The 24,420-nt window shown below is 45.5% G+C and overlaps 1 protein-coding gene across 1 annotated transcript in view; it reads left to right on the top strand.

The window, feature by feature from the left end:
• Positions 1-24,420, top strand: part of DNAH10 (dynein axonemal heavy chain 10) — a 238,147-nt gene that overhangs the window by 116,724 nt on the left and 97,003 nt on the right. The window contains exons 35-42 of the mRNA XM_075322704.1: positions 795-983; positions 4,664-4,810; positions 5,079-5,270; positions 5,421-5,539; positions 15,046-15,204; positions 21,905-22,040; positions 22,127-22,249; positions 22,349-22,483. Of these exons, the coding sequence (XP_075178819.1) occupies positions 795-983; positions 4,664-4,810; positions 5,079-5,270; positions 5,421-5,539; positions 15,046-15,204; positions 21,905-22,040; positions 22,127-22,249; positions 22,349-22,483 (1,200 nt within the window). The remainder of the gene's footprint in view (positions 1-794; positions 984-4,663; positions 4,811-5,078; positions 5,271-5,420; positions 5,540-15,045; positions 15,205-21,904; positions 22,041-22,126; positions 22,250-22,348; positions 22,484-24,420) is intronic.

The raw sequence follows: 24,420 nt of genomic DNA, 5'->3' as shown, positions 1-24,420 counted from the left end.
CAGATTTTTGTGAACTTGGGAATGCCACATATGTGTATTTTTTTAAATTATCTTTATCTTTTTTAATGCGGCAAAAGGGGGGTGATTTTAACTTTCATGTTTTTTAAATGTTTTAAATATTGCTGCATATAGTGAACATCACAGTCTTATTTGAAGCTTGGCCAGAGACAGGTTTTTAAAGGAGCGCTGTAAAGATAAGCATAGAGGTCTTTAACAGACCCCCTGCTGTCCACCCGTGATTGTTAGAGGCAGGTCCTTGTAACAAACAGCCATCACCTGCTGAGTATGGGCAAGGGGTGAGGCCGCTCCATACACCCGCTTCCGACCTGCACTGTACATGTCGTGAAGGGGTTAAGGTGGTTGTTCCATGAAAAATTGCTGGTGAGAGCAGGCGGTCATAATTTGCATATTGCCAGTCACATTCTGACTGGACTTGACTGTCTTCTCTCAATATAAGTGAATTAAGAGAAATTGACATATGACAACATGGATGCATGACCAACTGCTCTCACCTGCATGACTGGTGAATGCTGATAGCATGCAAAACACACAATGTCAAGATTTAGGAGTCTGCACTCACACAAAGTGACTGCATACATTTCTCAGAATACCTGACAAAGCCCTTTAAGTTCTAGATTTTGGCACATAAAGAGATGGCTAGAGTATCCAATAGGCAGGTTTGATACAGGATGTGCTAAATTCCTTTACCCAAACCCTATGGTTTTTTTTCGTAATTTTAAAATCAAGATTACAGAATTTGTCATCTGATTTCCTTTCAATGTATTGATTTGCAGTTTGAAGGTCAGGAGATTACTATGGATGCTCGAATGGGAATCTTTATTACAATGAACCCTGGTTACGCTGGTCGAACAGAATTACCCGAATCAGTCAAGGCTCTATTCAGGCCTGTGGTTGTAATTGTGCCAGATCTTCAACAAATCTGTGAAATTATGCTATTTTCAGAAGGGTTTCTTTTGGCCAAGGTAATATAAACTAATTTTATAATTTATGTAATAAGTATTGTCATTATTATACCTGTATGCCCTGATCTACAACAATATTCAATACATGAATATTAATCACTAGCAGGAGCCTACTATATAGATACAAGGAATACCACCTTTCCAGACTATTAATTGCACGACACAGTGGCTTTATTCCAAAACATGAACATTTTTATTATTATTACCAAAAGTAACACACATGTTAAAAATAAGCAAGGTATGCACAACGAGGGGTGGATACAGAAGGGACACAATTATAAGATTAATGATAGTAATATAGTTCAGCTGCATAAATAAGGTATGCTAGTTTAATTGTGCACCATGCCCCTGAATTTAGGAAGGCACCCCATAAACAGTTAATAGGTAAGCTAAATAAACCCTGCAGGAATATCACTTCTAAGCCCTTCTTTGTAAGACAAATTAACCATACGGCAATATAAGTGCTGCAACGTTACTGTCCGATATTCAGAGTGGTAAATAATAAACCCTGCAGCAATATCCCTTTAAGCCCTTCTTTATGCAAAAAGTTAACCACAGGGCAATACAAATGCTGCAACGTTACTGTCCGGTGTTCAGAGTGGTAAATAATAAATAGGACAAGATGTAGTATAACATATAAGGCTAGTCCACCCTTTACCATACCTCTGAGAACCGGACAGGAATTCAATATCAGCAATTGGATTCAAAGTCTCCTAGTATCTAGTTACCATCAAACTATTTGCATTTGGCGATACAGCAATATAGTTGTACGGTCATGCAGCATTACTAACCAGTATATAGTGTCCGTAACCGCGCCACCCCTCCCGTTCCGACGCGCGTTTCACCTTCTTCTTCAGGGAACGTGTACATATCCAAAATATAAGGGAAAACTGCTAAAGCCTGGTGTTGATGCAGATTGGTTTAAACATTGATGGAAATGTACTTAATAAATAAAAAAGCCATAGAAAGTCATGACACCAGCTGAAATCTATCAGTAGTTTGAAAGCAGTCCTGCCACTTAGTGAAAAATAAAATCAGCTGGTTCAACTGATCGTCTATAAAATGCTGTCTCACTACCAAGGTGCCAGGCAAGAAACATCTCATAATTGGTAAAATCAGTGAGCTGTCTCAACATCTTTGCAGCCCTATTGTTGCAAAACATACTGATGGCATTGGTTACAGAAGAATTTCTAAACTACTGAATGCTCCACTGAGCTCTGTTGAGGCCATAATCCAGAAATGCAAAGTACATAATTTCACCATAAACTGACTATGAACAAGTGCTCCCCTCAGGAGTTGTCCAAGAGCCAAGAACCACATCAAACCTGGAAGCACCAGTTATAATTGTTTCAAATAAAACAATAAGTGATGCACTCAACCTCCATGGCCTGTATACCTGCTCACCACACAAGACTCTAATGCTAAACAGAAAGCATGTTCCAGCACGTTTAAGGATTCATCAACAACATTAAGCCAAGCCTGTGAAATACTTGGAGAATATAGTCTGGTCAGATGAGACCAAAATTGAACTCTTTGGATGCCATGATATACACCATGTTTGGAGTCTAAAAAATAAAAATCTAGCATCTACCAGGATGATGAAGATGAAATGAAGGTGGATATTTCAGCAAGACAATGATCTCAAACACATAGTTAAGGAAACTGTAATTTGGTGAACTGTGGCTCCCCACATCCGGTAGCACTCATGCAGCCCCAAACCTTGACACTCCCACCACCAAGCTTGACTGTTAGACAAGACACACTTGTCTTTGCGTTGTACTCCTCACCTGCTTGCCCGCCACACACGCTTGACACCATCTGAACCAAATATGTTTATATGTTTCTCATCAGCTCACAGGACATGAATCCAGTAATCCATTTCATTAGTCTGGTTGTATTCACCATACTGTGTACCGGCATGATCTTAAGAATGCCATGCAGACCAATTTGTTGCAGTGTGCGGAATATAGTGTGTGCACTGACAGGCTGACCACCCACTCCTTTAACCTCTGCAGCACACATATGTCAACCTCTGGATATGACGCAGAGCACGTGCACTCAACCTCTTTGATCGGCCATGGTGAGGTCTGTTCTGAGTGGAACCTCTCTTATTAACCCGCTGTATCATCTTGCCAACCATGCTGCAGCTCAATTTCAGGATGTTGACATTCTTCTTACAGACTACGCCATCTTTATGTAGAGCAACAATTCTTTTTTTTCAGATCCTCAGAGAAATCTTTGCCATGAGGTGCCATATTGAACTTCCAGTGACCAGTATGAGAGACAGTGTGATCAATAACACCAAATTTACCACACCTACTCTCCATTCACACCTGAAACCTTGTAATACTAATGAGTTACATGATAACAGGGAGGGAAAATGGCTAATTGGGCAAAATTTGTCCATTTTCACTTATTGGGGTGTACTCGCTTTTTTGCAAGCGGTTTAGATATTAATGACTGTGTTGAGTTAGTTAGAGGGCACACCAAATTTACACTGTTATACAAGCTGTACACTGATTAATTTACATTGTATCAAAGTGTCATATCTTCAGTGTTGTCCCGATTTCGTTTAACGAATTCCTGAGACAAAACCCCATCAGTGTCGGACTGGCTGCCGGAGGAACCACCAGCAATAACATGCCTGGCTGCGGTTACCTGCATTGAACTCCGGAGCTCTAACCTGAGCTTCGCAGTTCAGCCCGCCCTGTCTGCAGGTGTCATGAACTGAACCGCAATCGCCGGGGAATCAGTCGGTGCTCGCAGTTCAGTCCTGCAAACCCTGCTCTCAGTCCAGGCTGCACTCCGGTGCTCAGGTGAGAGCTCCGGAGTTCAATGCAGGTAACCGCAGCCAGGCCTGGTACTACTGGTGGTTCTTTCGGTAGCCAGTCCGACACTGGACCCCATATTCCTATACACTGGCAGTCGGCTTTGTGTACTGTGCAGAAACCCAGTAAAGCATGTTTAATTGCAGGCCTATACTACAGTGTCTCATTCATGAAGGTCCAGTTTACCGTATCTAAGGCCTTTTCTGCCTCAGTAGATAAGAGAATAAGGGGTTGAGATTTTACTGTGGCTCCATTTGTTAAATTCATACACTTAGTTGTATTGTTTTTAGCCTCTCTACATCTCTTGAAACCCACCTGGTCCAAGGTGAATAATATCTCTTAAAGGTGGGAACAATCTGGATGCAAACATTTTCACTAATATTTTAATATCCACATTGAGAAGTGAGATGGGCTTATAACTGGCTCATTGAGAGGGGTCTTTCCCTTCCTTTGAATAACTGATACACAAGCTCATAAGTAATCCCCTGGGAAAGAGGAACCGCTGAATATTGCATTGAATCTGGAAATCAGATTAGGAGAAAGATATTCCAGGAACTATTGAATTTTTCATTATAACACAGCACTAAATTTATAGACATCTGTGGTTTGATTTCTTTGTCTGTGTGGATTGGATGAGTTGTTACCGTCACCTGGTGAGAAATTCATGGCAATAGCACCTTTAGAAGTATAATTACTTAGAAAATTGGTGACGTGTTCAATAGTTATTTCATCCACTGTAAATATATATTTCATAGCCTCATCAGTTAGTGAGAATACCGTTCAACTACATGTACAGCTTCAATGTTTAAATGTTTACAATGCTCTATATAAAATTATTTTATGTGATTTTAGAACCTGGCTAAAAAAATGACCGTATTATATAAGCTTGCCAAAGAACAACTGTCTAAACAGCATCATTATGACTTTGGGTTACGTGCCTTAAAATCTGTGTTGGTAATGGCCGGAGAGTTGAAGAGAGGTTCACCAGACTTAAGTGAAGTAAGTAAATTGTATTTAATTAAAGGTATTTTTAAAGGGACCGTCTCCTAAAAATAACCCCTGTTGATGAATTATGTTAGGAGATATGGGCGTCATTGAAAGAGGTTGGAGACACATCATCAGTTTCTTTCTACTGTGAGATTACCAGTTGGAAAATTATTGGTGCTCTTTTGTCTTTGTAAATGCATTGGCCCATGTTACCTTTTTCAATGCAAATATCTGTCACAATTTCTTCTCTTGAGGCTTTAATGTGTTACATTCCCTTTAGGATGTTGTTTTGATGAGGGCACTGAGAGACATGAACCTGCCCAAGTTTGTTTTTGAGGATGTCCCCTTGTTTCTTGGCTTAATTTCGGACTTGTTCCCGGGACTGGACTGCCCTCGGGTTCGCTACCCCAACTTTAATGATGCAGTAGAAGAGGCTCTAATAGACAACAACTATGTCCTGCTGCCTGTTCAGGTAAATGTAATACAAAGCAAATTCACAATGATGACTTTTCTTACTAATATCAATGGGCCTAAGTTTAAGGGGTATAATATAAAAAAAGAGTAAGGTTGCATTGTATTCTAATCATCTTTACCTTTCATACAATCTTTACTGTTTTTATAGGTAGACAAAGTTGTGCAGATGTATGAGACTATGCTGACACGTCACACTACCATGGTGGTTGGACCTACAGGAGGGGGAAAGTCTGTCGTAATTAATACTTTGTGTTTAGCACAGACTAAGTAAGTGCCCTTCTGTACATGCTTTCCTTGTCAGGCAACATTTGGCTGTGGCTACACAGTGACCGTAATTCACAGATAAAGATATCTGTTCAACGTATCTGTGACTTGATGTCCCACAACTCATCTACTACTGTGATTTTGTTGTAAAAAAATGTCCAGATTGCAGATAGGTCACACACAAGTCACAGTCCTTTGTGAGTAGCACTGGGTAGTGAGTTGTGAGTTTATGGCAAGTGAGTCTTGTGCACCTTGTAGCAGAAATCCAATACACTTGGAAACATTTCCGACTCTGTGCCTCAGTCACAGGAGGTCGCATTGCAACGTTGTAGGAAATCATTAGATGTGATGTTGCAATTCGCACTCTTTAGTGTCTCGCGACTCTCGTCGCCATGTAGCCCTACCCCAAAGGTTCCCGATATGACAGATTATACTCAGTGATTCTGTGCTTTGACACATGAAACATTGTAAGTTTTCTTTTATCTTTTGCAGAAGCACTTGTCATATTTGGCTGTTTTAAAAGAAACCTGATCACTTCCCCATGTTTCCCTAAACCACCCCCATGTCTTAATTCCAATCTTAATATATTTTCAAACAAGCCCCTTTCCGTGGCTTTTTGCTTTATTCTAAAATTGTTTTTAGAATTTGCCAGCCTTTATTGGTGCACTGCGCATGCCCAGGGAGGCAGTGGTGACACAGGACTCGCAGTGATGAAACCGGGAAGTGTACACCCAGTTTACTATGCATTGTCTGGGAGGCAGAGATTCACAAAGCGTCGGCGGTGATGTTGTTATTATTATTATTATTATTATTTATTTATAGAGCACCATTAATTCCATGGTGCTGTACATGAGAAGGGGGTTACATACAAAATACGTATACAAGTTACAGTAGACAGACTAGTACAGAGGGAAGAGGGCCCTACCCTTGCGGGCTTACATTCTATAGGATTATGGGGAGGAGACAATAGGTGGGGTGTAGGTCAGGCGGCAGCTCCGCACGGTGGTCGGGCGGCAGCTCCGCACGGTGGTCGGGCGGCAGCTCCGCACGGTGGTCGGGCGGCAGCTCCGCACGGTGGTCGGGCGGCAGCTGCGCACGGTGGTCGGGCGGCAGCTGCGCACGGTGGTCGGGCGGCAGCGAGTTCATTGTAGATTGTAGGCATTTCTGAACAGGTGCGTTTTCAGGTTCCGTTTCAAGTTTGCAAGAGTAGGGGATAGTCTGACGTGTTGAGGCAGCGAGTTCCAGGAGACTGGGGATGCTCGGGAGAAGTCTTGGAGTCGGTTGTGTGAGGAGCGAATGAGAGAGGAGGAGAGGAGGAGATCTTGGGAGGACCGGAGGTGACGTGTTGGAGTGTAGTGGGAGAGTAGTTCGGAGATGTACGGAGGGGAAAGATTATGCACAGCTTTGTAGGTCAGTGTTAGAAGTTTGAATTGGATACGGTGGAAGATTGGAAGCCAGTGGAGGGACATGCAGAGAGGAGAAGCGGGGTGGTATTGAGGAGAGAGGTGGATAAGTCGGGCAGCAGAGTTAAGGATGGAATGGAGAGGGGCAAGCGTGTTGGCAGGGAGGCCACAGAGGAGGATGTTACAGTAGTCGAGGCGGGAGATTATGAGGGCATGCACTAACATTTTAGTAGATTGCAAATTGAGGAAAGGGCGGATTCTGGAAATATTTTTGAGTTGAAGACGGCAGGAGGTGGTGAGGGATTGGATGTGTGGTATGAAGGATAAGGCAGAGTCAAAGGTCACTCCGAGGCAGCGAACTTTGGGTACTGGCGAGAGCGTGGTGTTATTTATTGTAATAGATAGATCAGGTGGAGAGTGTAGGTGAGACGGAGGAAAGATGATTAGTTCAGTTTTGGCCACATTGAGCTTTAGGAAGCGAGAGGAGAAGAAGGAGGATATAGCAGATAGACATTTCGGGATTTTGGACAGCAGAGATGTGGCATCTGGGCCAGAGAGGTAGATCTGGGTGTCGTCGGCATATAGGTGGTATTGGAAGCCATGGGACTTTATGAGTTGTCCCAGGCCAAATGTGTAGATAGAGAAAAGTAGGGGTCCTAGGACAGAGCCTTGAGGGACGCCAACAGAGAGATGGTGGGATGAAGAGGTTGTGTGGGAGTGGGAGACACTAAAAGTGCGATTTGAGAGGTATGAAGAGATCCAAGAGAGGGCGAGGTCTCTGACACCAAGGGAAGAGAGGATCTGTAGTAGGAGGGAGTGGTCAACGGTATCGAAGGCTGAGGACAGGTCTAGGAGTAGGAGTATAGAGAAGTGCTTGTTCGCTTTGGCAGTAAGCAAGTCATTTGTGATTTTAGTCAGGGCAGTTTCGGTGGAGTGATGTGGACGGAAGCCGGACTGTAGGTTGTCAAAGAGAGCGTTAGAGGAGAGGTGGGAGGAAAGTTCAGCATGGACATGCTGTTCCAGGAGTTTTGAGGCAAGTGGGAGTAGTGATATGGGGCGGTAGCTGGTAGTAGAGGTTGGATCGAGGGAAGGTTTCTTTAGGATAGGTGTGACTGTTGCATGTTTAAAGGCAGAGGGGAAGGTTCCAGTCGTTAAAGATAGGTTGAAGAGATGGGTTAAGGCTGGAATAAGGATGGTGGTGAGGTTGGGAAGGAGGTGGGATGGCATGGGGTCAAGTGCGCAGGTGGTGAGGTGCGCTTTTGAGAGCAGACGTGCAAGCTCTCCTTCGGTGATGGTGGGGAGGAAGTTTATGGGGGAGGGGCAGTGGTCAGCTACATGAAGGGGTTGTGGTGGCTGAGCAGAGAAGACTTGCCTTATTAGGTCGATTTTTTCTTGGAAATAGGTGGCAAATTCTTCTGCAGAGATGAGGGAGGTTGGAGGGGGCAGTGGTGGGCGAAGGAGGGAGTTGAAAGTGTTGAATAACTGTTTGGGGTTGTGTGTTAGAGAGGATATGAGGTTTCTGAAGTAGTCGTGTTTAGCGGAGGTGAGGACTGAACGAAATGTGTGAATTGCATTTTTGAATGTGGTGAAGTCTTCCTGGGAGTGCGTTTTCTTCCACCGCCGCTCTGCAGCCCTAGACCTTTGCCGCAGTTTTTTAGTGAGGCTGTTGTGCCAGGGTTGTCTATTGATTCGTCTCACTCTGCCATGCACAAGGGGAGCGACTGAATCAATAGCTGATGTGAGGGTGGTGTTGTAGAAAGTAGTGGCGCTGTCTGTGTCGTGGAGGCACGATATGGAGGACAGTGGGAGGATAGAGTCGGCGAGGGTGTGCATGTTGAGGTGTGCAAGGTTTCTGCGGGGATGTGCTAGGTGCTGGACAGGGGGGGTAGGTGAGGAGGACAGGGCTGAAAAGGTCAGAAGATGGTGGTCAGATAGGGGGAGGGGGGAAGTTGTGAAGTCAGAAAGGGGACAGAGGCGGGTGAAGATAAGGTCTAGTGTGTGTCCATCTTTGTGGGTGGCAGAGGTGGACCACTGAGTTAAGCCAAAAGACGAAGCAAGGGAGAGGAGTTTGGAAGCAGCTTGTTGGCGAGTGTCAGTGGGGATGTTGAAGTCACCCATGATGATGGTGGGAATGTCAGCAGAGAGAAAGTGTAGAAGCCAGGCAGAGAAGTGGTCGAGGAAGGCAGTGGTGGCGCCCGGGGGTCTGTATATGACAGCCACTTGGAGGTTGGAGGGAGAATAGATTCGGACAGAGTGCACTTCAAAGGAAGGCAGGTCGAGGGAGGGTAGAGGTGGGATTGTGGTGAAGTTGTAGTTGTTAGAAAGAAGGAGGCCCACTCCTCCACCTTGTCTATTGCCAGGGCGAGGAGTGTGGGAGAAGTGCAGGCCACCGTAGCATAGTGCAGCTGGGGAGGCAGAGTTGGATGGTGTCAGCCATGTTTCGGTGATGCCTAGAAAGGATAGATTGCTAGAGGTAAAGAGATCATGAATGATGTGCAGTTTATTACACACTGAACGGGCATTCCAGAGCGCTCCTGAGAGAGGGGGCGGCAGAGTGGGTGAGAGGGGAATAGTTTTTATGTTGGATAGATTGCGGTAGTTACTATTATGTGGAGAGTGGTGGGTGGGTGATAAAGAGGGGTGTACCATCCACGGGGGGCCAGGATTGGGGGCTATGTCACCAGCAGTGAGAAGGAGTAGAGAAAGGGAGAGCAGGTGGGAGAAGGAGAGTGGACGGCATGGTCTGCGCGATATTAGGAGCGACCAGAGGTTCAGGAGTAGGTCAGCAGATGAGGACAGATGAGAAGGCAGGAGGGAGGGGGAGATGAATATTTGCTTAGAGGGTGCTGGGGTGTGGGGATAGTGAAGGAGAGTGAGGAGGAGAGGGGCAAAGACTGTGAGGGCATAGGTGAACATGGTGGGGGTAGTGTGGTAAGTATATGATTTAACAAGTAAGTTGTGTCAGTGGAAAACTTGGTTAGAAAGAGCTGAAGTTTACCTTCTGGTCATGTCTGGTTCATTTCTGGTATATTTCTGACACTTATGAGGCACTTATCCAGAGGCACGCACACAGACCACGGTCATAGACCTAGTGCAGTACTTATATACATGTCTCATTGACCCAGATGAACATCAGCTGACCAGCAGGGGTGAGGCACATGAAAGAATTACAAACAGGTAGGAAGCACAAAAGCAAAGGGACTTTAAATGTGTATGCAGGTGAGGAGATTAAAGTCAAGTCAGGAAATTCAGATGCATAGTTGTTCTTCCAAATCGTGTTAATACAAAGACTAGTCTGGGCGAACTTTATGCTGCCACGACTATATATGTATATATATATATATATATATATATATGTATATTATATATATATATGTGTGTGTATATATATATATATATATATATATATATATATATATAAAATATACAGTCATGGCCAAACGTTTTGAGAATGACGCGAAAATTATATTTTCACATGATCTGTTGCCCTCTGGTTTTTAATTGTGTTTGTCTGATGTTTACATCACATACAGAAATATAATTACAATCATATTATGAGTACCAAAAGGTTATATTGACAGTTAGAATGAGTTAATGCAGCAAGTCAATATTTGCAGTGTTGACCCTTCTTCTTCAGGACCTCTGCAATTCTCCCTGGCATGCTCTCAATCAACTTCTGGATCAAATCCTGACTGATAGCTGTCCATTCTTGCATAAGCAATGCTTGCATTTTGCCAGAATTTGTTGGTTTTAGTTTGTCCACCCGTCTCTTGATGATTGCCCACAAGTTCTCAATGGGATTAAGATCTGGGGAGTTTCCAGGCCATGGACCCAAAATCTCTATGTTTTGTTCTATGAGCCATTTAGTGATCACCTTTGCTTTATGGCAAGGTGCTCCATCATGCTGGAAAAGGCATTGTTGGGCGCCAAACTGCTCTTGGACAGTTGGGAGAAGTTGCTCTTGGAGGACATTCTGATACCATTCTTTATTAATGGCTGTGTTTTTAGGCAAGACTGTGAGTGAGCCGATTCCCTTGGCTGAGAAGCAACCCCACACATGAATCGTTTCAGGATGCTTAACAGTTGGCATGAGACAAGACTGGTGGTAGCGCTCACCTCTTTTTCTCCTAATAAGCTGTTTTCCAGATGTCCCAAACAATCGAAAAGGGGATTCATCTGAGAAAATGACTTTACCCCAGTCCTCAGCAGTCCACTCCCTGTACCTTTTGCAGAATATCAGTCAGTCCCTGATGTTTTTTCTGGAGAGAAGTGGCTTCTTTGCTGCCCTCCTTGAAACCAGGCCTTGCTCAAGCAATCTCCGCCTCACAGTGCATGCAGAAGCACTCACACCAGCCTGCTGCCATTGCTGAGCTAGCTCGGCACTGCTGGTAGTCCGATCCCACAGCTGTAACAGTTTTAAGATACGGTCCTGGCGTTTGCTGGTCCTTCTTGGGTGCCCTGGAGCCTTTTTGGCAACAATAGAAGCTCTCTCCTTGAAGTTCTTGATGATGCGATAGATTGTTGACTGAGGTGCAATCTTTGTAGCTGCGATACTCTTCGCTGTTAGGCCATTTTTTTGCAGAGCAATAATGGCTGCACGTGTTCCTTTAGAGATAACCATGGTTAACTGAAGTGAAACAATGATACCAAGCACCAGACTCCTTTTAAAGTGTCCAGTGGTGTCATTCTTACTTAATCATGACTGATTGATCGCCAGCCCTATCCTCATCAACACCCACATCTGTGTTAATGGAACAATCACTAAAACAATGTTAGCTGCTCCTTTTAAGGCAGGAATGCAATGATGTTGAAATGTGTTTTGGGGGTTAAAGTTCATTTTCTTAGCCAATATTGACTTTGCAAGTAATTGCTGTTAAGCTGATCACTCTTTATGACATTCTGGAGTATATGCAAATTGCCATTAGAAAAACTTTAGCAGTAGACTTTGTAAAAGTTAATATTTGTAGCATTCTCAAAACTTTTGGCCATGACTGTACAATATATACACACAGTCATGTCCGAAAGTGTTGGTGTACTTGAAATTGATCCAGAAAATGAAGTATTTCTCCCTGAAAATTATTGCTATCATGCATGTTTTGTTAATCATGTGATTATTTCCTTTATGTTTATTGTAACAGCACAAAAATGGCAACTTGGACATAATTTCACACAAACTCCAAAAATGGGAAGGAGAAATTGATGGTACCTTCCCAAAATTGTGGGTAGACACTTTTGTTTCAAGGTTTCAAGCAGGCTATGCCCGTTCAAACTCACTTGTGGTTTTGTGTGAAACTGTGTGTGTGTGTATATATACCGTATTTTTCGGACTATAAGACGCACCGGACTATAAGACGCACCCTGGTTTTAGAGGAGGAAAATGGGAAAATAAAACTTTAAGCAAAAAATGTGGTCATGACACACTGTTATAGGGCGAGGATCTGCTGCTGACACTGTTATGGGGGTAATGTCCCCAAATTCTCTACTAAGGTACCCCATCCTGGTAATGATCCTCCTGCCTTGTATATGATCCTGCTATAAACCCCCATCCATCCTGTTCACATACCCCCCCATCCAGCCTGTTCACATACCCCCCCCATCCAGCCTGTTCACATACCCCCCCATCCAGCCTGTTCACATACCCCCCCATCCAGCCTGTTCACATACCCCCCCCATCCAGCCTGTTCACATACCCCCCCCATCCAGCCTGTTAACATACCCCCCCATCCAGCCTGTTCACATACCCCCCCCATCCAGCCTGTTCACATACCCCCCCCATCCAGCCTGTTCACATACCCCCCCCATCCAGCCTGTTCACATACCCCCCCATCCAGCCTGTTCACATACCCCCCCCCATCCAGCCTGTTCACATACCCCCCCCATCCAGCCTGTTCACATACCCCCCCCATCCAGCCTGTTCACATAACCCCCCCATCCAGCCTGTTCACATAACCCCCCCATCCAGCCTGTTCACATACCCCCCCCCATCCAGCCTGTTCACATACCCCCCCCCCCATCCATCCTGTTCACATGCCCCCCCCATCCAGCCTGTTCACATGCCCCCCCATCCAGCCTGTTCACATGCCCCCCCCCATCCAGCCTGTTCACATGCCCCCCCCATCCAGCCTGTTCACATGCCCCCCCCATCCAGCCTGTTCACATGCCCCCCCATCCAGCCTGTTCACATGCCCCCCCATCCAGCCTGTTCACATGCCCCCCCCATCCAGCCTGTTCACATGCCCCCCCCATCCAGCCTGTTCACATGCCCCCCCATCGTGCTCATATACCATCCTGGTATATGGCCTGTATCCTATACCACAGAGAAAAAAAATAAACGTTTATACTCACCTTTTCCTCACTCCCTGCAGCAGCGATCACATCTTCCTCTCTGGCACGCTGACCTGTGTGTGTGGAGCCGTTCCCCTGCAGCACGCGATGTCTTCCTGTCTGTGCCGATCAGCTGACCGGCTCAGCACAGATCAGCTGACCGGCTCAGCACAGATCAGCTGACCGGCTCAGCACAGATCAGCTGACCGGCACAGACAGGAAGTCATCGCGTGAAGCAGGGGGGCGGCTCCACACACGGGGACGGGTGAGTGTACTGATTCACTGCACCCCGCGCTGGTAATGACGCGCGGGGAGCAGTGAATACAGCCGTGAATACAGCCGCACATGATCACTCCAGGCTGTAATTGCCAGGGGTGATCATGCGGCCGGCTCTTTGCTATGCGCGCGTCCCCGCTCGTCCTCCCGCCCACCTGTCAGTGCCGGCTTCAGCGCTGAGAGATGGGCGGGAGGATGGGCGTGCATATGTAATGAGCGGGCCCACGTGGTCACGGCAGGCGCTGCTGCTGCCTGCTCGTGCCCCCGATGACCTGCAGCACCCTCATTCCCAGCTGCAGCCCTATAGTCAGACCATAAGACGCACCCCCAACTTTCCCCCAACATTTGGGGGGAAAAAAAGTGCGTCTTATGGTCCGAAAAATACGGTATATATATATATATATATATATATATATATATATATATATATATAAAATATTAGCTGGGATAGTAACTGTCTCTCTGTCTCTCTCCCAGTCTCTGTCTGTGTGTCGCTGTCTGTCTCTCTGTCTGTCTCCTTCCTTGTCTGTCTCTATGTCTCTGTCTGACTATTTCTATCTCTGTCTGTATTTGTATCAGTCTATCTGTCTCCATCTCTGTGTCTGTCTGTTTCTCTCTATCTCTGTGTCTGTCTCTATGTGTGTGTCTGTCTCTTTCCCCGTCTGTCTCTTTTCCGTCTGTCTTGGTCTGTTTCTTTCTGGGTCTGTTTCTTTCTGGGTCTGTCTCTTTCTGGGTCTGTCTCTTTCTGGGTCTGTCTCTTTCCCCATCTGTCTCTTTCCCCGTCTGTCTCTTTCCCCGTCTGTCTCTTTGCCCGTCTGTCTCTTTGCCCGTCTGTCTCTTTGCCCGTCTGTCTCTTTGCCCGTCTGTCTCTTTCCCCATCTGTCTCTTTGCCCGTCTGTCTCTTTGCCCGTCTATCTCTTTGCCCGTCTGTCTCTTTGCCCGTCTGTCTCTTTGCCCGTCTGTCTCTTTGCCCGTCCGTCTCTTTGCCCGTCTGTCTCTTTGCCCGTCTGTCTCTTTCCAGGTCTGTCTGTCTTTTTTTGTCTCTCTATCCATCTCTCCACCGACATCACATAACCTCACGCATAAGCTTCAACTAACTTTTTAAAAAAAAACGTTTATTTTGTTTCTTTAGCAACCACTGACATTTGCTATTAATAACCTATAGCTCCCACCTCCATTCACTTTAATGGCAGCAGGATTTTAGAGACTAACTGTAAAGCACGGGGTTACATTTTTCTGTCAAAACATAGTCTACGATGCTCCTTGGGTCACATGAGGCGTCTGTGCAAAATTTCGTGACTGTAAATGCGACGGTGCGGATTCCTTTAGCGGACATACACCCATACACACACACACAAATACACTCAGCTCTATATATTATATATATACATATATATATATATATATATATAATGTGTAGGCACTATTTTAGGGACAGAAATTAATTATTTATAATCTGAATAATATCAAACATTGCTAATGAGAAAAAAATATTATCTTTACCAGACTTGGTCTCACAACAAAGTTATATACGCTGAATCCCAAGGCCATGAGTGTGATTGAATTGTACGGTATCCTGGACCCAACAACCAGGGACTGGACTGATGGTGTGCTTTCAAACATCTTCCGGGAAATCAACAAGCCAACTGATAAAAAAGAGAGACGGTAAGAGAGTAGAGAATAAAGTTTTGTTCCAATCACATGACAGACGCCTCCAGTGCCCAACGGCCCCTATAATTTATGAGGGGTTTCATTAAAGGGTATATTGTCTTTGGACATAAATTATTTATCCATACGGAAGAATTTTCCTATCAAATATCACAGAATATAGGCTCCTAAGTAAGATGTAACATGGTCTTTTACTAAAACAAAATTGTATTATGTAGAAGTCAGCTATATACTAGTGATATGAAAGGTACATCATGTAAAGTATTGAGCAACACTAAGGGGTACTTTGCACACTACGACATCGCAGGTGCGATGTCGGTGGGGTCATGTCGAAAGTGACGCACTTCCTGCGTCGCTCTCGACATTGTAGTGTGTAAATCCTAGATGATACGATTAACGAGCGCAAAAGCGTCGTAATCGTAATATCGGTGTAGCGTCGGCGAATTCCATAATAACGCTGACGCGACGGTCCGATGTTGTTCGTCGCCCCAGCGGCAGCACACATCGCTGTGTGTGAAGTCGCAGGAGCGAGGAACATCTACCTGCGTCCCGGCTGCAATGCGGAAGGAAGGAGGTGGGCGGGATGTTTACATCCCGCTCATCTCTGCCCCTCCGCTCCTATTGGCCGCCTGCCGTGTGACGTCACAGTGACACCGCACGACCCGCCCCCTTAATAAGGAGGCGGTTCGCCGGCCAGAGCGACGTCGCACGGCAGGTAAGTGTATGTGAAGCAGCCGTAGCGATAATATTCGCTACTAGTGATGAGCGAGTACTAAAAAGCTCGGGTGCTCGAAGCTCGGGCCGAGCCTCCCAAGATACTCGTGTACTCGGCCCGAGCACCGAGCCCAATGTTATCCTATGGGAGACCCGAGTATTTTTGTGAAATGACCCCCCGGCAGCATGGAGAAACCCTAAAAATGTCACAAAAGTCTCAGAAGAGTGCTCAAATGACATGGCATCAGCATGGGGAAGACCCCTTGAAGCATTTATCACTCAAAAGTCACAGATGTGAACAATTTTGTCCGAGTTTTACGCCATTTTTACGGACTCACCAGAAAACCTTCCAAAATGACACCAAAATGAATTTTCATGGCGGAAATGTTAAGGGCACATACCCAATAGTGAGATAGAGCTGGTGTATGTTACTTTTTGAGATTAATACATGAAAGATTTTACATGAAAACCTTGTGTGGCACTCCGATGTCCAAAACGCACGTTTTGTGCTTTTTACTAGCGATGTCGGTCATTTTTTTTTTTTTATTCTATCTCCCTCAGTCCGTCGGTCTGTCTCTCTCTGTCTTGTCTGTCCCCCTCTCACAGTCTGTCGGTCAGTTCCCCCCCTCTCTCTTACTTACCGTTCCCCGATCACTGCCGCGGCGCTGCACAGCTGTTCAAACTCCGGTGGCTTTTCCTCTTTTGAAAAAGCCGGCCGCTCATTAATCAATCTCCTATTCCCTGCTGTCCTGCTTTTCGGCGCCTATGATTGGTTGCAGTGAGACACGCTCCCACACTGAGTGACAGCTGTCTCACTGCAACCAATCACAGCAGCCGGTGTGTGTATACTGTGCAGTGAAATAAATAATTAAATAATTAAAAAAAACGGCATGCGGTCCCCCCAATTTTAATACCAGCCAGATAAAGCCATACGGCTGAAGGCTGGTATTCTCAGGATGGGGAGCTCCACGTTATGGGGAGCCCCCCACCCTAACAATATCAGTCAGCAGCCGCCCAGAATTGCCGCATACATTAGATGCGACAGTTCTGGGGCTGTACCCGGCTCTTCCCGATTTACCCTGGTGCGTTGGCAAATCGGGGTAATAAGGAGTTAATGGCAGCCCATAGCTGCCACTAAATCCTAGATTAATCATGTCAGGCGTCTCCCCGAGATTCCTTCCATGATTAATCTGTAAATTACAGTTAAAAAACACACACACCCGAAAAATCCTTTATTAGAAATAAAAAACACTAACAAAGTCCCTCATTACCAATTTATTAACCCCGACAAACCCTCCATGTCCGGCGTACTCCACAGTCCTCCAGCGTCGCGTCCAGCTCTGCTGCATGGAAGTGACAGGAGCTGCAGAAGACACCGCCGCTCCGGTCACCTCCACGCAGCTAATGAGATGAGTATAGCGATCAGCTGAGCTGTCACTGAGGTTACCTGGATCCAGCGGTGGATGCAGTGACAGCGGGTAACCTCAGTGACAGCTCAGCAGATCGCGCTACTCACCGCCGCTCCAGTCAGCTCCATGCACCAACTGAGGTGAGTAGAGCGATCAGCTGCTGTCACTGAGGTTAATCGCGGCACCGCTGGATCCAGCGGTGGCCGGGAGTTACCTGACTGACAGCAGCTGATCGCGCTATTCCCTTCATTAGCTGCGTGGAGGTGACCGGCGGCTTTTACTATTTTGAAAAAGCCGGCCGCTCATTAAACAATCTCCTATTCCCTGCTTTCCCCGCCCACCGGTGCCTATGATTGGTTGCAGTGAGACACGCCCCCACGCTGAGTGACAGGTGTCACACTGCACCCAATCACAGCAGCCGGTGGGCGTGTCTATACTGTGCAGTAAAATAAATTAATAAATAATTAAAAAAAAACGGCGTGCGGTCCCCCCCATTTTAATGCCAGCCAGATAAAGCCATACGGCTGAAGGCTGGTATTCTCAGGATGGGGAGCTCCACGTTATGGGGAGCCCCCCAGCCTAACAATATCAGTCAGCAGCCGCCCAGAATTGCCGCATACATTATATGCGACAGTTCTGGGGCTGTACCCGGCTCTTCCCGATTTGCCCTGGTGCTTTGGCAAATCGGGGTAATAAGGAGTTAATGGCAGCCCATAGCTGCCACTAAATCCTAGATTAATCATGTCAGGCGTCTATGAGACACCCTCCATGATTAATCTGTAAGTTACAGTAAATAAACACACACACCCGAAAAATCCTTTATTAGAAATAAAAAACACACACACATTCCCTGGTTCACCACTTTAATCAGCCCCAAAAAGCCCTCCATGTCCGGCGTCATCCAGGATGGTCCAGCGTCGCATCCTGCGCTGCTGCATAGAGGTGACCGGAGCTGCAGAAGACACCGCCGCTCCGGTCACTTCCACGCAGCAAATGAGGTGAGTAGCGCGATCAGCTGAGCTGTCACTGAGGTTACCCGCCGTCACTGGATCCAGTGACAGCGGGTAACCTCAGTGACAGCTCAGCTGATCGCACGGCTGTCTTCATTAGCTGCGTGGAGGTGACCGGAGCGGCGGTGTCTTCTGCAGCTCCTGTCACTTCCATGCAGCAGAGCTGGACGCGACGCCGGAGTCCGTGGAGTACGCCGGACATGGAGGGTTTGTCGGGGTTAATAAATTGGTAATGAGGGACTTTGTTAGTGTTTTTTATTTCTAATAAAGGATTTTTCGGATGTGTGTGTTTTTTAACTGTAATTTACAGATTAATCATGGAAGGTGTCTCATAGACGCCTGACATGATTAATCTAGGATTTAGTGGCAGCTATGGGCTGCCAATAACTCCTTATTACCCCGATTTGCCAACGCACCAGGGTAAATCGGGAAGAGCCGGGTACAGTCCCAGAACTGTCGCATATAATGTATGCGGCAATTCTGGGCAGCTGTTGGCTGATATTGTTAGGGTGGGGGGCTCCCCATAACGTGGAGCTCCCTATCCTGAGAATACCAGCCTTCAGCCGTATGGCTTTATCTGGCTGGTTTTAAAAATGGGGGGAACCGCACGCCGTTTTTTTTTAATTATTTAATAAATAATTAAAATTAATAATTAAAATTAATAAATAATTTAAAAAAACGGCGTGCGGTTCCCCCCATTTTTAAAACCAGCCAGATAAAGCCATACGGCTGAAGGCTGGTATTCTCAGGATGGGGAGCTCCACGTTATGGGGAGCCCCCCACCCTAACAATATCAGCCAACAGCCGCCCAGAATTGCCGCATACATTATATGCGACAGTTCTGGGGCTGTACCCGGCTCTTCCCGATTTGCCCTGGTGCGTTGGCAAATCGGGGTAATAAGTACTTATTGGAAGCCCATAGCTGCCAATAAGTCCTAGATTAATCATGTCAGGCGTCTATGAGACACCCTCCATGATTAATCTGTAAGTTACAGTAAATAAACACACACACACCAGAAAAAATCCTTTATTAGAAATAAAAACACACACATATACCCTGGTTCACCACTTTAATCAGCCCGAAAAAGCCCTCCATGTCCGGCGTAATCCAGGATGATCCAGCGTCGCATCCAGCGCTGCTGCATGGAGGTGACCGGAGCTGCAGCAGACACCGCCGCTCCGGTCACCTCCACACAGCAAATGAACACAGCCGCGCGATCAGCTGCTGTCACTGAGGTTACCCGCGGCCACCGGTGGATGCAGCGGTGACAGCGGGTAACCTCAGTGACAGCAGCTGATCGCGCGGCTGTGTTCATTTGCTGTGTGGAGGTGACCGGAGCGGCGGTGTCTGCTGCAGCTCCGGTCACCTCCATGCAGCAGCGCTGGATGCGACGCTGGATCATCCTGGATTACGCCGGACAAGGAGGGCTTTTTCGGGCTGATTAAAGTGGTGAACCAGGGTATATGTGTGTGTTTTTTATTTCTAATAAAGGATTTTTTCGGGTGTGTGTGTTTATTTACTGTAACTTACAGATTAATCATGGAGGGTGTCTCATAGACGCATGACATGATTAATCTAGGACTTATTGGCAGCTATGGGCTTCCAATAAGTCCTTATTACCCCGATTTGCCAACGCACCAGGGTAAATCGGGAAGAGCCGGGTACAGCCCCAGAATTGTCGCATATAATGTATGCGGCAATTCTGGCCAGCTGCTGACTGATATTGTTAGGGTGGGGGGCTCCCCATAACGTGGAGCTCCCCATCCTGAGAATACCAGCCTTCAGCTGTATGGCTTTATCTGGCTGGTATTAAAATTGGGGGGAACCGCACGCCGTTTTTTTAATTATTTATTTATTTATTTTACTGCACAGTATAGACACGCCCACCGGCTGCTGTGATTGGGTGCAGTGTGACACCTGTCACTCAGCGTGGGGGCGTGTCTCACTGCAACCAATCATAGGCGCCTGTGGGCGTGGAAAGCAGGGAATATGAGATGGCTGTGTACAGAGCACAGCGCGCCGGCCGGTATAAAGGCTCGGTCACGCTGTGCAGGCCGGCCAATCACTGCAATTCCACAACTAACAGGGCTGTGGCATTGCAGTGGTCTGCCAGCCAATCCCTGCATGAGGGCTGGCTCTCAAAAGAGCGCCAACATGCAGGGATGAAGACCACGAGTAAAGCACGAGTATTGCAAAATTACTCGGTACCCGCCGAGCAGCCCGAGTACAGTGATACTCGTGCGAGTACCGAGTAGTTACAAGCATGCTCGCTCATCACTATTCGCTACGGCACCTATCACAATGATATTGCAGCTGCGATGGGGGCGGGGACTATCGCGCTTGGCATCGCAGCATCGGCTTGCGATGTCGTAGTGTGCAAAGTACCCCTTACACTCAAGTCTTTAGACTCATTCACTTCTAAGGGAAATTTCCTGTAATTTTACTGGGACATCTGGGACATTGATGATAGCTCAGAAATGGTGACAAGTGCTCTTTAAAAAAGATACCTTGATTATTAAAACCTGTTAAGGTATTTGATGCGTGTGCTTTGGGAATATGTTAATTTAAGCCAATTCAGAAAATATATAATAGACTTTATCAAGAGCGAGTCTTCTGTTATTATTCGCCTGATCCAAAGACATTTTTATTGAATATATTAGATAACTTTTCGATTGAGGAGGAGGCATTAGATGTGCTATGAATGCTTTATCAAGCGTGGAAAATATTGCATTAAATTCAACTTGTCTTTGTCTCAGAGAATTGAGTTACCAAACAAATATAATTATTGGACTGGAACATGCGTACATGGAAAGGATGTCTATTGCCAATTGAAAGCTTTTTGGATAGGAGTTTTAATAAAATCACATCCATTTTGTTTTTACTGTAAGGCTATGCACACACAGTGCGTTTTTATTGCATTTTTTTACTGCAGTTTTTTCATTTTTCATGCCTAGCCTTATGCCACCCAGTGAGAATTCTGAAATTTTGTGCACGTTGCTTTCTTCCCTTGCAAATTTGCAGCAGAAAATAAAATGCAGCATGTCAATTCTTCAGCGTTTTTGCCAGCGTCTTCCACAGCCGAATGTAAGGAAAACACGTGCAAAAAACGCAACGAAAATGCTACAAAAACGCACTGAAAAAACATGTGTTTTTCCTGCCAAGAGATGTAGATTTGGTGCAGAAATTTCTGCAATCAAATACTCAGTGTGTGCACACAGCCTTAAACGCAGCATATTATCTGCACCCAAAGAAATGCAGAAGGAAAATGCGCAATACCTATGCTACGTGGGAACATGGCCTAATGTTTCCATACAGTAAATGTATGAGTATTCAGAACCTATATCTATACTTACTATACTTTCTACTTCAAATCCTACTTTTTTCACTTACATTCATTTTTTTATAATTGTTCTTCACTCATTATTTTCTAACCTGATCACACTAATATTCTACCGTTTATCTAACACTTAATATTCTTATGTATAGTTACCCTTGAAATATATTATTAAATGCTGAGGCTGCGTATTAGTTATGCCATAAAACCATGTATTTCTTTTCTACAGGTATATCTTGTTTGATGGGGATGTTGATGCTCTCTGGGTGGAAAACATGAATTCAGTGATGGATGACAATAAGCTCTTGACCTTGGCAAATGGAGAGAGAATTAGACTTCAGCCACACTGTACATTATTGTTTGAGGTCCAGGCTATTTTCATCTTAATATTGATTTGCTTCATCTGCAGTCTCGTATGCCGCTGTATAATCCGTATGTCTTATTTCTTTAGGTTGGAGATTTACAATATGCTTCTCCCGCTACTGTGTCCCGATGTGGAATGGTTTTTGTAGACCCCAAGAATCTAAAATACAGGCCTTACTGGCAAAAGTGGGTCAACAATAGGCAAAACAAGGTAAAGACATAAAAAAAGTACTTATGGCAACTTTATTAACTTTCAATTGATTGCGTCAGATGATCTGAAATTTTGGCAAAATTGTCTCATCTGTTTTAGCAAGAGCAAGTTGAATTAAACCGCTTATTTGAGAAATACGTGCCCCCTTGCATTGAAATGATTATCGAAGGAATCATGGATGGGAAACAAGGAGAAAAGTTAAAAACTATTGTTGCTCAAACAGATCTAAACATGGTAATTATCTATATTGTGGTTTTAGATTATGTGAGTCAATGGCAAATTAGCTCTTTCACAGAATAAAATAATCTAGCTTGCTAGTGCCATCTAATGGGGGTAGCCTTCCTGCAAGTCAATGTCTAATTGTTTAATGAGCCTTGTAACATGACTGATGGTCAAGCCAACCCATCTATAGACTGGGGTTTCAGGTACTTACCCCTCATTAGTACACAGCAGTTTTGTTGGCTGTACAACTGTGACCTGATCTGGTGCCTCCTCTCTTCTCTTTCGTAGGGGGACGTTTCCTTCACTCTTTGGTTTGTCCTGCTGTCATTCTCTCCGCTTTTCTCTGTTCTATCATCTTTTTGTCAGCAGATGGCGATATTTACTTGCATTTACTCCATCGTTTTACAAGAGAACATGGTCTGACTGGCTGAATGAGAGGGCCTTTCCAAAACTTTTAGGGAAAGGGCTGACCGGCTATTCTTAACCCCTTCACGACCATGGACGGATATATCCATCATGGAGCGTGTCCCGTTAAGCCCCGCCCCCTGCCGCGGGCAGGCGGCGGGGATCGGCGCACATATCAGCTGTTATCAACAGCTGACATGTGTGCCTACATGTTCCGAGTGGAATCGCATTCCACCCGGAACATTAACCCCTTACATCTCGCTGCCAAAGTCTGGCAGCGAGATGTATATGCGCGCGGCCATGTTTTTTACTTACCGCCGCCCCCACCGGAAGTCACGTGAGTGATCACGTGACTTTCGGGGGTTGCCATCGTAGCACAGGGTCATGTGATGACGCCTGCAGCTATGATGTTTTACTTTCGTTTTCACCCGGCTGGGAGCAGGGTGAAAACAAGAGTGACTGAATCTGCTGTTTACAGCGGCAAAAAAATTCCAAACGCCAAAATTACGTTTTTTGGTCGACGCAAGTTTTACGCAAAATGCAATAACAGGCGATCAAAACGTAGCATCTGCGCAAAAATGGTACCATTAGAAACGTCAGCTTGAGACTCAAAAAATCATTCATCACTGAGCCATAGATCCCAAAAAATGAGAACGCTACGGGTTTCGGAAAATGGCGCAAAACGTACGCCACTTTTATTGGATAAACTTCTGAATTTTTTTTAACCCCTAAGATACAAGTAAACCTATACATGTTTGGTGTCTACAAACTCGCACCGACCTCAGGCATCATACCCACACATCAGTTTTACCATATAGTGAACATGGTGAATAAAACATCCCAAAAACTATTGTGCCATCACACTTTGTTTGCAGTTTTTCCCCACTTGGAATTTTTTTGCTGTTTTCCAGTACACCATATGGTAAAAATTATGGTTTCATTTAAAAGTACAACTTGTCCCGCAAAAAACAAGCCCTCATATGGCAAGATTGACGGAAAAATAAAAAAGTTACGGCTCTCGGAAGAAGGGGAGCAAAAAACAAAAATGCAAAAACGGAAAGTGCCCCGGGGCTGAAGGGGTTAAAGGAAGTTTGTTACTGCCAAAATACCTTTTAGACTAACTACTGTATACAGTAATACAGTAGACTTCACACCTCTTAAAATCATACTAGCATGGTACATGTTTCTGGTATAGTGCAAATGAGGGTGCTTCGGAGCACTCATGGCACAGCCATGAGTTTGGTGCACTTTTACGACCACTGATTTTCCGTCTTGAGGACTGCCTGAGATTTTTGATGGACAGTGCTCCTCAGTCCAAGAGGGACTGTGTGTGCGCATGTGCACTGATTCCAGCTCTGTCGACTGCACAGGTATGCAATGGCTCAGTTTGGTCTCTTTTTTGGTTCCTCTCTGCTGATGCCAATTGTACACCAGAAATGGCAGTAAATGGAGTCTGCAGAGAATGCTCCCAGCTACTGTATGCATGCCATCAGCACAGCCAGTATCACTGCGCATGTACACACACAGGGCAGGTTCGCTCTAGA

The sequence above is a fragment of the Anomaloglossus baeobatrachus genome, chromosome 1 (assembly GCF_048569485.1).
Source record: "Anomaloglossus baeobatrachus isolate aAnoBae1 chromosome 1, aAnoBae1.hap1, whole genome shotgun sequence".
Lineage (NCBI taxonomy): Eukaryota > Metazoa > Chordata > Amphibia > Anura > Aromobatidae > Anomaloglossus > Anomaloglossus baeobatrachus.
This window is presented reverse-complemented; position numbering and strand designations above follow the sequence as displayed.